The sequence below is a fragment of the Delphinus delphis genome, chromosome 9 (genome assembly GCF_949987515.2).
Source record: "Delphinus delphis chromosome 9, mDelDel1.2, whole genome shotgun sequence".
NCBI classification, from domain to species: domain Eukaryota; kingdom Metazoa; phylum Chordata; class Mammalia; order Artiodactyla; family Delphinidae; genus Delphinus; species Delphinus delphis.
The window spans coordinates 103938907-103952606 of NC_082691.1; the positions used below are offsets into that span (position 1 = coordinate 103938907).

Sequence of the window (13700 nt, forward strand, 5' to 3'; positions counted from 1 at the left end):
TACAATGATGTGTCAGTTTCTGCTTTATAACAAAGTGAATCAGTTATACATATACATATGTCCCCATATCTCTTCCCTCTTGCATCTCCGTCCCTCCCACCCTCCCTATCCCACCCCACTAGGTGGTCACAAAGCACCAAGCTGATCTCTCTGTGCTATGCGGCTGCTTCCCACTACCTATCTATTTTACGTTTGGTAGTGTATATATGTCCATGCCACTCTCTCACTTTGTCCCAGCTTACACTTCCCCCTCCCTGTATCCTCAAGTCCATTCTCTAGTAGGTCTGCATCTTTATTCCCATCTTGCCCCTAGGTTCTTCTGACCATTTTCTTTTTTTTTTTAGATTCCATATATATGTGTTAGCATACGGTATTTGTTTTTCTCTTTCTGACTTACTTCACTCTGTATGACAGTCTATAGGTCCATCCACCTCACTACAAATAACTCAGTTTCGTTCCTTTTTATGGCTGAGTAATATTCCATTGTATATATGTGCCACATCTTCTTTATCCATTCATCCGATGATGGACACTTAGGTTGCTTCCATCTCCTGGCTATTGTAAATAGAGCTGCAATGAACATTGTGGTACATGACTCTTTTTGAATTATGGTTTTCTCAGGGTATATGCCCAGTAGTGGGATTGCTGGGTCGTATGGTAGTTCTATTTGTAGTTTTTTAAGTAACTCCATACTGTTCTCCATAGTGGCTGTATCAATTTACATTCCCACCAACAGTGCACAAGTGTTCCCTTTTCTCCACACCGTCTCCAGCATTTATAGTTTGTAGATTTTTTGATGATGGCATTCTAACTGGTGTGAGATGGTATCTCATTGTAGTTTTGATTTGCATTTCTCTAACGATTAATGATGTTGAGCATTCTTTCATGTGTTTGTTGGCAGTCTGTATATCTTCTTTGGAGAAATGTCTATTTAGGTCTTCTGCCCATTTTTGGATTGGGTTGTTTGTTTTTTTGATATTGAGCTGCATGAGTTGCTTGTATGTTTTGGAGATTAATCCTTTGTCAGCTGCTTCATTTGCAAATATTTTCTCCCATTCTGAGGGTTGTCTTTTCACCATGTTTATGGTTTCCTTTGCTGTGCAAAAGCTTTTAAGTTTTATTAAGTCCCATTTGTTTATTTTTGTTTTTATTTCCATTTCTCTAGGAGGTGGGTCAAAAAGGGTCTTGCTGTGATTTATGTGATAGAGTGTTCTGTCTATGTTTTCCGCTAAGAGTTTGATGATGTCTGGCCTTACATTTAGGTCTTTAATCCATTTTGAGTTTATTTTTGTGTATGGTGTTAGGGAGTGTTCTAATTTCATTCTTTTACATGTAGCTGTCCAGTTTTCCCAGCACCACTTATTGAAGAGGCTGTCTTTTCTCCACTGTATATTCTTGCCTCCTTTATCAAAGATAAGGTGACCATATGTGCATGGGTTTATTTCTGAGCTTTCTATCCTGTTCCATTGATCTATATCTCTGTTTTTGTGCCAGTACCATACTGTCTTGATTACTGTAGTTTGTAGTATAGTCTGAAGTCAGGGACCCTGATTCCTCCAGCTCCGTTTTTTTTTTTTCCTCAAGATTGCTTTGGCTATTCGGGGTCTTTTGTGTTTCCATACAAATTGTGAAATTTTTTATTCTAGTTGTGTTAAAAATGCCGGTGGTAGTTTGATAGGGATCACATTGAATCTGTAGATTGCTTTGAGTAGTAGAGTCATTTTCACAATGTTGATTCTTCCAATCCAAGAACATGGTATATCTCTCCTTCTATTTGTATCATCTTTAATTTCTTTCATCAGTGTCTTATAATTTTCTGCATACAGGTCTTTTGTTTCCTAAGGTAGGTTTATTCCTAGATATTTTATTCTGTTGCAGTGATAAATGGGAGTGTTTTCTTAATTTCACTTCCAGATTTTTCATCATTAGTGTATAAGAATGTAAGAGATTTCTGTGCATTAATTCTGTATCCTGCTACTTTACCAAATTCATTGATTAGCTCTAGTAGTTTTCTGATAGCGTCTTTAGGATTCTCTATGTATAGTATCATGTCATCTGCAAACAGTGACAGCTTTACTTCTTCTTTTACGATTTGGATTCCTTTTATTTCTTTTTCTTCTCTGATTGCTGTGGCTAAAACTTCCAAAACTATGTTGAATAAGAGTGGTGAGAGTGGACAGCCTTGTCTTGTTTCTGATCTTAGTGGAAATGGTTTCAGTTTTTCACCATTGAAGATGATGTTGGCTGTGGCTTTGTCATACATGGCCTTTATTATGTTGAGGAAAGTTCCCTCTATGCCTACTTTCTAGAGGGTTTTTATCATAAATGGGTGTTGAATTTTGTCGAAAGCTTTTTCTGCATCTATTGAGATGATCATATGGTTTTTCTCCTTCGATTTGTTAATATGGTGTATCACGTTGATTGATTTGCGTATATTGAAGAATCCTTGCATTCCTGGGATAAACTCCTCTTAATCATACTGTATGATCCTTTTAATGTGCTGTTGGATTCTGTTTGCTAGTATTTTGTTGAGGATTTTTACATCTATGTTCATCAGTGATATTGGCCTGTAGTTTTCTTTCTTTGTGACATCTTTGCGGGTTCTGATATCAGAGTGATGGTGGCCTCGTAGAATGAGTTTGGGAGTGTTCCTACCTCTGCTATATTTTGGAAGAGTTTGAGAAGGATAGGTGTTAGCCCTTCTCTAAATGTTTGATAGAATTTGCCTGTGAAGCCATCTGGTCCTGGGCTTTTGTTTGTTGGAAGATTTTTAAGCACAGTTTCAATTTCAGTGCTTGCAATTGGTCTCTTCATAGTTTCTATTTCTTCCTGATTCAGTCTTGGCAGGTTGTGCATTTCTAAGAATTTGTCCATTTCTTCCAGGTTGTCCATTTTATTGGCATAGAGTTGCTTGTAGTAATCTCTCATGATCCTTTGTATTTCTGCAGTGTCAGTTGTTACTTCTCCTTTTTCGTTTCTAGTTCTATTGATTTGAGTCTTCTCCCTTTTTTTCTTGGTAAGTCTGGCTAATGGTTTATCAATTTTGTTTATCTTAAGAACCAGCTTTTAGTTATGTTGATCTTTGCTATCATTTCTTTCATTTCTTTTTCATTTATTTCTGATCTGATCTTTATGATTTCTTTCCTTCTGCTAACTTAAATTCTTATATAAACTATTCTGTTTTCATGTAAACCATTGTGATGTAAAGCTGTCCATCACTTGTAGACCTACTGATTGTTACACCAGTAAAAAGTCTATGCTGTATCATTAGCAACTTTTGGTATAAATCCCCTCTCATTAATCTTCCTTTTAAAACCATCTTGGCCATTTTTGAACATTTCTCCTTATATATGAACTGTAGAATTATTTTATTAGATGCTCTCCTCTCAGAAAAGAAGCCCATTGATCTTTCTGTTAGAATTAAATTCATTCCTTTAAAAAATATTAAGTATTTACCACATGTGAGGCATTAGGCAAGGTGCTGAAGAAATAGAAAGGAATGAAGTGGGTTCAGTCACTACCCGCATGAAGCTTAAATCTAATCAATTCAGGTCTCCCCAAACTGATGATTATTTTGAAAGTTTCTCATGTTTAGTTTCCTGTTCCAGACATGTAGCATGTTTGTATTCCCATATCTTAAATGTTCTCTTTGTTTCATCATTTGTGATGGGTGCTACCTTTGTTTTTGTTTGTTTGTTTTAAGAAAGAATCTTTTTTTTAATTTATTTAAATTTTATTTTTTTGGCTGTGTTGGGTCTTCGTTGCTGTGCATGGGCTTTCTCTAGTTGTGGCGAGTGGGGGCTACTCTTCGTTGCAGTGCACGGGCTTCTCATTGCGGTGGCTTCTCTTGTTGCAGAGCATGGGCTCTAGGCGCATGGGCTTCAGTAGTTGTGGCACGCAGGCTCAGTAGTTGTGGCCTGCGGACTCTAGAGCGCAGGCTCAGTAGGTGTGGCACACGGGCTTAGTTGTACCGCGGCATGTCGGAACTTCCTGGACCAGGGCTCAAACCCGTGTCCCCTGCATTTGCAGGCGGATCCTTAACCACTATGCCACTAGGGAAGTCTTCTACCTTTGTTTTTAATCTTCCTTAAAAGATTTACCCAATGTTTATAATTCTATGAAATATTCACCTAATATTTATTTTATTTTATATTATTTTTATCACTTAATAATTACTTTTCATATTTGCATTCAAATTCATAATCAAATTGATAGTAGTTTAGGACTGGCTATGGATGAATTGGTTTTAGAGATCATCTTCTTACATGTTAAGCTTTTAATTTTGAGCCTTCAATTTTGAATAGTTTTTAATTTTTTGAATTTTTGAATTGGTATATTCAAGTAGAAGATATGCTTTAATCAAGAAGATATTGGTTGTTAAAAACACATTGAGGTATTAAATACCATTAGACCCAGAACAGCAGAGAAATCTGAGATCAGCATAAATTTGTGTCGTCTCTCAAAACTTATTTGCTTATAACTGGATTGTTGTGGCATTTCTTTTTTCATAGATCTCTAAGAGTCTATCAGAATGTGTTCAGGTGTTTTGTTAGTTTCCCTGGAGTATGAAAACCCTTTAATCTGCATATTCACGTCTTAGCTGCGTAGGCATCTTTCATGGTGTCTTTGGTGACTGCCTCTCTTCCCATCACTCTGGTTCTTCTGTGAGGAGCACTTACGTTCTCAGATGTGAGGACCATCTGCCATCCTCCGTCTTCCTCTGGGACCCCTTCCTCTGCCTTCTGGGGGAGCTTCCCAAGTTTTCCTCGATTTCTCTGGATCACTTTTCTGTAATTTTCAATTTCAGTTTTGTTAGCCCCCTCATTTCACCTCTTTGATCTCATCCTATATTTTTACAGTCATGTCCTTCTTCTGCATTTCTACTATGATTTCCCCTTCTCGTCTGTATTGTTTGTCTGACCTTCCTAGTTCCCCACCTCAGAAAGGAGAGGTCCACCCACACCTGATATTTGGCGACAGACAAGATGTGAAGGTTACGTTCGGCTCCTCTCCCTGAGCCTCCGGCGCTAGTTGAATCCTTCTCGGGTGGATTCGGGAAGACGCAGTCTGACCCATATCTATCTGGGTGCCTCTGCTGGGCTGAGTTGAGATTTTTCTCTGACTTCTTGGAATCTTTTTTTTTTTGACATTCTAAGTCAGTTAGTGTCCATGGCAAACTATGATGTTGTTAACCCCGAGGTAGTGAAGGTCTGGCTCCCCAGATTTCTGGCTGTGCCAGCCCAGTGTTTCTGAGGATCAGACAAAGGGGAAGAGAAAAACCGTTTCCTCCTGCTGCCCACTGGCTGCTTCATACGGTGAAGCAAACTCGGGCCACCAGACTTCATCCACCTCCAACTGCGTTACAGCCAGAGGCTTTCAACGTTCATTTTCAGTGACGTTATGACTTTTCACCTTTCTGTGTATTTATAGGCACATTTAACGCAAAGTTGGTAAAGGCTGACTCCGCTCTGCTAACCAGACGTGAGTGTGCTTGGCGCCTGCATGTGTCTGTGGAGTCTACGCTCGACACGACCGTGTGGCGTGTGGGGCCGCCAGACAGACCCTTCCCCAGACAGTCAGCGGTAACGTGACACGGGCCCGGCCCGGGCCCTCCCCACGGGCCTTAGAGTCAGAGTCTAACAGCTTTGCAGTTAGGGAAGATGGAAAATGTGTTAGGAACCAGGAGACCTTCCCTTACTCCAGTCAAGGCTTTCTGCTTAGGGAAAGCTACGTTAAGGGAGTCCCCGTTTTATTTTCCTTTCCATTAACATATGGTGTGGCTACGAAGCCTTACGTTGCAGAAGAACGTCATTCCATCCAAAGCATCGCTGCTTTGTGAGGGTCTACACCTCATCACCAAAGAGCTGCGGGTGCACCTTTAGAATCAGCTTATTCTTGGCAGTGCTGTATCTTTGCAGGCAGACTTGATTACTTAAAATAACCAAAACTGGTTTGGCACCAAGTCTAGTCATTGATGCCACTCACAGAATTAGGAAATATTGATTAAAAACGAGATGTTGCTGTACAGGTAATGAGACCTGTATGGCTGTGACGTCTGAAGGCAGGTCAGGTGAGAGGTTCCCAAGGTGTTTGATGAAGGGTAATGCGATTGGAAGCAAAGGTCCTGAAATACCACTTATTCTCGGAGAGGTTATTATGTCATCTTTACAGAGTCCTTAATGATTTTTATTGTTTCAAGAGTTTTAAAAAAATATTTCTCATTATATTTCATCACCATAAAAGTCTCTAAAAGTGCCATCCAAATTTTGTGAACTTCCTGCTCCACAGATGAAGGAACTGAGGATTCAAGTTCCATACAGTATTAGTTGTAGAAGCAAAGCTCTCCCAGTCTCTGCAGGAAGCTGCATCCCGCCCCTTCGTCCAGGTGACAGTCCACACCCTGGCCAAGGTTCCACTGAACTAGGCAAAGTGGGTCCACATTTAACCATCCTAATTTGCAGTACAATTATTTTTTTCCTCTGTAAATCATGTCCCATATTACAAATTAGGAAAGTAAAAAAAGAGAGAGTGCGAGGCTCTAGCGCTCACTTTAACTGGGCACGTGGTTGCGTTTCTAGGAAGTAGGGAACCTCTAGAAGGTAGCGAGCCTCTGCAGGGTGACGGTCCTGACTCTCTCCAGCCCCATGAAGCGGGTTTGCCACTGCATCTCCCTGTTTTCTGGCGGCAGCTTGAAACATGAACACTAAAGTGGTTAGTTGGCCACACGACTGCGTTGATGCCGCCAGCCCAGCCCCACCCCCAGGCCAGCCTCACAGCTCAGTGATGCTCTTGTGTGATTCGCTCCAAAGGTATCACTCAGGAGTTTCTTACCAGAAAGAGAAGGTTTGCATTCATCTTTTTATTTCCAGTTACAATGGTTCTCATATCAAGTTAGGACATAGAAACACTGAGAATAGTGTGTAATCACTGACTGTCTCTTTCTGGACCAAACTTTAGTCCAGCTCCTCTGAATCCTCTCCGCAAACAGGCCTTGACATTCACATTTCCAGGTGTGTTTGCATCACCCACTTGCAGCCAGGATCCTCCAACCCTCAATGTCTGATCACCTTTCTCAGCCCCACCTCCCCCAGAGGTTGTCTGGCCACCTGGCCTGCCTTCAGCAAGAGAAAGTTTGGCCAGAAGCCCCTTTATCCCTGATGTTTCCTCTTAGTAACTGTCCATCCACTGGCCCCCACCTGCTCCTTGGCAGGAAGTTTACACTTTCCTTCTTGTATTTGGAGTTGAACCCCATCCCCCTCCCACCGCAAAGCCTCGTTGTTTGTGGCCCTCATACCGATCGCAGTAGCACTGAATGCAGTCAGCCTCACCTTTTAACCATGTCAGAATAATTTCTTCTTTCATATTTGGCCTAAATGAAGATTATGCAAAAGAACACCATAAAAATGAGAAGAAATATTTCCGGCAAATGGAAACAAGATTAGGGACTCCCCTAATTATCAATAGTATGAAGGCCACAGAAAAAAACAGTCATCCTGGGAGATCTGACTTTGCCTTCCTTGATTTCATCCAGATGGGATATATTTAAGTGCAGCCTGTCTCCATAACCTCATATCACACCTGGACAGGAATGTCTGCGTCAAACGGATCCAAAAACGGGAGTTAACTCGGGTCCATCCACCAGGCCCTTCAGTGCCAGGCCCTCTTCAGTGTCTGTCTGACAGGGCATAGAGCCCATCTATGACTTAATTAAAAATTAAAAGTGTTACATGTGCAGCATGGGCTGGGCACAGACCGGACATGTCTCATGTCTGCAGACATGCAGGCGATGGTCCCATCCCGTCGTTAGAGACGTGGCTCCAGTCCTCCCGGCGGTGAAGCGGCAATAGCAAAGCAGGAGCCACAGAAGCCGCTACAAGGCTGTGTTGTTTCCAGAGCAGGAGCCGTGAGAGGACAGGGTGGGATCCCGTAAACATGCAGGCCCAGGGTCCCCGGAGCAGATGGTAAGAACAGGAACAGCTGGAGTTCAGAAAATCACAGAAATCGAGGAGGTGGAAAAGCGTAAGCGCTGGACTGCGCTGAACGACTCTCCACCACGTGCTCAGCGAATTCATGGAGCCTGTGTCTCGCGCTCCAGGGCCTGTCCGCCCTACCCTCCCCGCCCCACGGCTCAGAGGCCTCCACCACCGTGTGTGCCAGGTGCTCCTGACTTTGGTTAAATTAACAACAACTGTGATTAACAGGCAGATTCGAGAAATGGGCGCCACGGCGATTTAATCCCCTGGTTAGCTGAAGCCTATCTGAAAGCGCCTGGTTATTTAGACTCTTCTGTTGACAGTAATTACTGAACGTGCTGGTTCTCCTTCCAGCTGGCCCGGCATCATCCAGTGAACGTGCTGCATCTTAGTGAGAAAGGATCTTGTCAGACATGAAGCCATCATTCTGAACACGAGATCTCATTACAGAGAGTCGGGGCAGGCGGTGAGGCATGTGTTCTCGGGCCTCTAGAAAGAACGGTCTCGGAATTCACCTGAGGATATTATTTTTGTGCAGTTATTTTCCCGTCATTTCCTTCTAACTCTTAAGCGTACATTTTTTCCTAAAAATTCCATTCTTGGAGGGCTCTGGGTAGTTCAGTTAAGGACTGGGAGCCCCAGTATCCTCCCCGCCCACACCCCCGCCACCGCCGGCTACACTATGGGGTGTTCAGGTTTGGATGAAAGCAAGTACGTGACGTCTAGGGTGTCACATCAAGTCCACCGGGCGCCCAGAGCCGCGAACCAGTTTCCCTAGTTAGCTCGAGAATGCCCCTGGGAACTTAGGGAAAGGAACACTGAGGCTTCCGCGGCTCGGCCCGCGGGGAGGGGAAGGGGGAGTTACAGGTTAACCCTCCCCGAGGGGCCCCCTTCTCGAAGCCCTTCCTGGCTCTTGCTCTGTCGGCCTCTCAAGAGCCGTCCTCACCGCTTCCAGCCACGTGGAGTTGGGGTCTGGCTGGACCGTGACGAGAAAGCCAGGTCAGTGGGCAGCGATGCCCAGCGTGACTTACAACACCCTAGGGGCAGAAGCACAGGCCAGCCCCAGGGGACAGGTCGAGCGGCTGGGTGTTGGCCCGGTGCAGGGGCGCACAGCTCTTGGGGGGCAGCTGGGAGAGAAGCACACCCCCGCCAGCTTATCCCAGCACCGGATCCTGCTGGGCCTCCCCTAGGGGCTCATCAGCAGTGCACTCTCCTGAGACCCCTGTCTCAGAGCCCCACGCGCCCCATGTTGGCCCAGTGTCCAGGTTGGGCCGGTGTCTCTGGTCCCCGAGGGCCCTGCATCACCGCCCACCATGCATCTCGTTGCTTTCAGGGAGCACTACATCACCATGGTCAAGTGGGCCACCAGCACCAAGGTCGCCGTGAACTGGCTGAGCCGGGCGCAGAACGTGTCCATCCTCACCCTCTGCGATGCCACCACCGGGGTCTGCACCAAGGTATGGGGGAGGGGCTGACTGGACGGCGGGGAGCATCCCCCGGCATCACGCTCATCTCTGAGCCACACACGCACTCAGCTCCTGCTGGTCCAGGTGCAGCCTGCATGTGGGTCTCTGTTTGGGTGTCACCTTGTGGATGAATTGAGGACTGCTGCAGACTCGGGGTGATCCTCTCAGCCCCCAGCACACAGAGCTCTCACTTCCCTTTATCCTTGCCCACAGCTACTTCACACAGGGGCTGCTTCTCATTTTCCAGTTGACGTTTAGAGAGGGGAGGGGTCCGGCCTGAGGCCCCAGGACCCGGCACTGCAACCTGGCCTGGCCATTTCAGCCTCTCTGTCCCTCACTGACCAGAGCCAGCTGGTACCCTGGACGGTCGGCACCATATCTGAAAGTCGCCGGTGAGGCCAGTGTGTTCCTAGGGCCTCAGGCTGACTTAGTGGGTGGTTACAGGGGGCGAAGGGAGGGGAGACAAGGAGGAACGAAAATCTAAAGAGAGGCTTGGCAACCCTGCGAAGCAAGGGAGCGACCCACGGCTGTCGCAGCCCCTCAGGCGGCCTGCCCCTGGCCCAAGGGCTGCGTCCTCCACAATCCCTGAGCCCCAAGGGCCAGGGCTCCTTGTGTTGGGTGAAGAAACATCCATTAAAATCAGGTAATAAACCCAGGCAGTTCTCTCAGAAACTCTTTTTTGGCCCTAAATGTTTATTTCACAACTGAGGAGGAGAAAGGCTTGCAGAGCAGCTGTGTTGTGACCTTGGGGCCCCCGACAGCAGCTCTGACCCCGTGGCCCAATGACAATCTTGAGGGGAGTCGCAGTGAGCTGTCGCTGAGACCGGTGTTCTCAGTGGGCCAGTAATTTACTTGATTTTTAATACAATTGAGAGCAGATTCCAGGTTATTCTGATGGGCTTCTTGAGGGGAAGGAAGGAAAGAGTGGACTCACAGCTGGGAAGCTGGGAATGGCTCGTAACCCAGGTCTTCTGGCATCTGGACCCCCGGTCTTGTGAGAGTCAGCAGTGAAACTCCAGCCTGCCCGTGGTTAGAGTCCACAGATAAAGAACAGACCTGCCCCAGGCACAGGTCCACGGCCCATGCGGCTGAATAGCTATTCCTGGTGGTTTGGTTGGTGTGTTTGGTCTCCCATTATATGTCTTTCCACACAGTTCTCTGAGATTTACTTTTCATATGCTTTTTAAGTCCTTTTAATGTTTTGGTCTGCCAGGATTGTTGTGAACTGGAAATTTGACACATGTACACACAGACACCCACGCACATGCACACATACACGCACACATGCACGCATGCATGTAAATTCCTAAAATAATGCAGCACCTGAGATTTGCCTTTAAATGGGCACATGCCACTAGATGGTCATTGGCGACCATCTAGTGGACGCGTGTGTGGTCATCGGTGACCGTCTGACGGGCATGTGTCTGGTCAGGGGTGACCACCAAATGGTAGAAATGCACCACCTTCCAAAGGATTCACACCCCCCGTGGATTTGTCCTCATTGCTGGGAGAGTGACATTTTTCCTGTTCGGGGAACACTCGCGCTCAGCTCTGAGCCACGTCATGAGACAAGGCAGAGCAGGGCTGACCCCCTTCCTGAGCTTGTGCAGCTGCCATGGAGGGGAATCCAATTGTTTCTACACTGCTGGCCGCAGACACAATATGTGCGAAAACTCCTTTCTCTAATGCTCTTATTTCGTTTCAGAAACACGAGGATGAAAGTGAAGCCTGGCTCCACAGACAGGTAACTATTCCGCATGCAAATCCCACGCTGTCCGCCTACACCAGCCACCAGGTCCTTTCCCAGTGTTTACAACACGGCTTCTCATGTTAAATCCTACAGGAAGCCCCAGGTAGACACGTACGTGCACGCGTGCACGCACACACACACACACGCGCGTGAGAGAGGCTCTGGGGGGCAGCAGAGCCACTCAGCCCACCTGGCTTCCCTGAGGCCCCAGCACTGCTGGAGAACTGTGGCCTCCATGCAAGAGGGCTGGAAAATTCCTGCTCTTGAGAACGTGCAGTGTTCAGTGAGATCTCAGTTCTCAGTTAGGTGATGTCCCTTTGGTGCGTTGAAAGGATGAGTCCAAACAAGTTGCCTAGATTTAACCTACTGCAGTCAAAGAAAATGGAACAGGGCTGACGTTCCTGTTTTTCTCGGCGTGGGTCGTGGATGCCTCCTTTGAGGTGGATTCCGTGCGGTTCAGCTTGAGTCTTCCTGGGGACCTGACTTTAGAGCCTCCCCTGAATTTCCCGTCCCCGCCTCGGATAAGAGATGCACGTGAAACAGGCTTGAGGAGCTGGAGGGAATCAAAGGAGACATGCAGTGCTCACCCTGACAGAAAAATTAAACCCACACAGGAAATGAAACTCTCGACTCTGGTATTTTCTTTCTTTAATTATTTTTTTCTCATTCCACGCCCTGAGGTTAGAAGGCACAGGTGGAGGGTTTGCAAGCTCACTTCCTTCTTATTCTACCGAATGGGATGAAAATCGTCTGAAAATTCTGTGGGAAAAATCTAATCGGGTTTGAGTCTCAGAATGATGGTGGAGAGGGCACAGGTGTGCTTCTTTATTGATGGGACAGATTCCGTTTATGGGAAGGAGGTGAAGCTGGACAATGCAACTGTTACCAGTGGCTCTCCAAGAACATTCTAGAAACTCTGTGTGCACCTCTGTTACCTGTGGAATCAGCAATCTGGCCCAGCCTCCCATCAGTTGTCTCAAGGGTGGTTCCCTCATCAATGGGCGTGATTGCTTTTAACTATGTCCTTCTTCTGCTCTGTGCCGGCCTGACACAAAAGAGGGGCGCCCACTGTGGCCATTTTGGTTTTCCTGTGTCCAAGTTTGGATGCCGAGTCCATGCTGAGAAGTATCCAGAATCAGATTGTGCTTGGGCATCTTAAAGTATTCGTTGAGGAGTTCCACTGGGAAGTTCTTGAATGCCACCTGGACCAATGATATAAGCACAAGTATCAGAAGTAATATTATGACGTTCCTCTTACAGTCACACAAAATGCCAAAGACATTGAGATGCAAGAGTCAGAAAAAAAATCCATTATATACGTAGTCATCTGTTCAACTAATACATACGGATTGAACCAGGCGCCATGCTAGGCTTCGTGGATTTCAAAAACAAGAATCCACCACTTCCCCAGAGCGCATGTCAGCCACCTTATGGTGGAACCGTGTTCCACGGTGTGGACATACGACAGTTCATTCGTCCGTTGATAACATTCGGGTTGTTTCTGCCTTTTGGTGTTGTGAGTAGTCCTGCCAAGAACACAGTGCTGAGTGAAAGGGGGCCACCCGCCATGTGACTCCACTTATGAGAGATGCCCAGGTCAACAGAAGTCATACAAGCAGGAGGCTGTTTGCTGGCGGCAGGGGCTGGGAATCTGGGGTGGGGAGTAACAGCGTAATGGAGTCTGGGCTCGACTGGGGGTGATGGAAGTGGTTTGGAACTGGACAGAGCTGGTGGTTGCACGACATTGTGAATGTGCTCGATGCCATGAAGGGCTCACTTGTATTAACATGTTTTTGTTTGTGTCATGCTCGACTTTTTAAGAAATGAATCCGCTAGAGCAGCTCTCAAAGATGTCTTGGTGTAGAAAGGGAGAGAGCTGCACGGATGCCCAAGTGCGAAATGTGGGCGGAGTCCTAGACTGTGTCCCCAGGGCGTGTGGAAGGGCCGTCACAGGGCTGGGAGTGGGCATGCATGGGGCCCCGAGGCCCGGCTGCGGGACTGGGCCTCAAGCCATGTGCGGTTTGTGTCTGAGTTGGAGGAGGGAGGATGGACTTACCAAAGCAGCCAGCGGTTTGTTTCTCACGGGGCAGAGGGCTGTGGGAAAGCCAGGGTCAGAGGGTCCCCTCCTGCCCCTGCCTTCCTGTCCGGCACTCACTGGGCCTCGAGCTGTCGTCCTCGTAAGCTCTGCGGACAGGACACAGAGACACCGCCGTGGGCAAGACTGTTGTGTATTTTCAGAGCACACATCCTGTCACCCACCTAAGAAACCAGCCAAGCACCGGATAGGCAGCCTGGATTTGGGAAACCAGGTCGTTCCAAACAAAATCAAGTCAGCACTTAAAAACCAGCAGAAAGTAAAAGTATAACTCTTACACTTTCAATATGTAAACTTTAAAGCACTTATTAGGCAACAGCTAACATTTTTAAAACAGCCTTTGAAAAATCCATAGTCCAGACAGTGGCCCAGGGTGCCAGCCACCCCCAAGGCGGGCACAGGACCCCACGGAGCCC

General features: G+C 46.6%; 1 protein-coding gene across 2 annotated transcripts in view; it reads left to right on the forward strand.

Moving 5' to 3' along the window:
- The window catches only part of DPP6 (dipeptidyl peptidase like 6), a 772268-nt gene that overhangs the window by 664570 nt on the left and 93998 nt on the right, over positions 1-13700 (forward strand). For both annotated transcript variants that reach the window (XM_060021180.1, XM_060021181.1), the window contains exons 11-12: positions 9307-9430; positions 11145-11183. In XM_060021180.1, coding sequence (XP_059877163.1) covers positions 9307-9430; positions 11145-11183 — 163 coding nt within the window. The remainder of the gene's footprint in view (positions 1-9306; positions 9431-11144; positions 11184-13700) is intronic.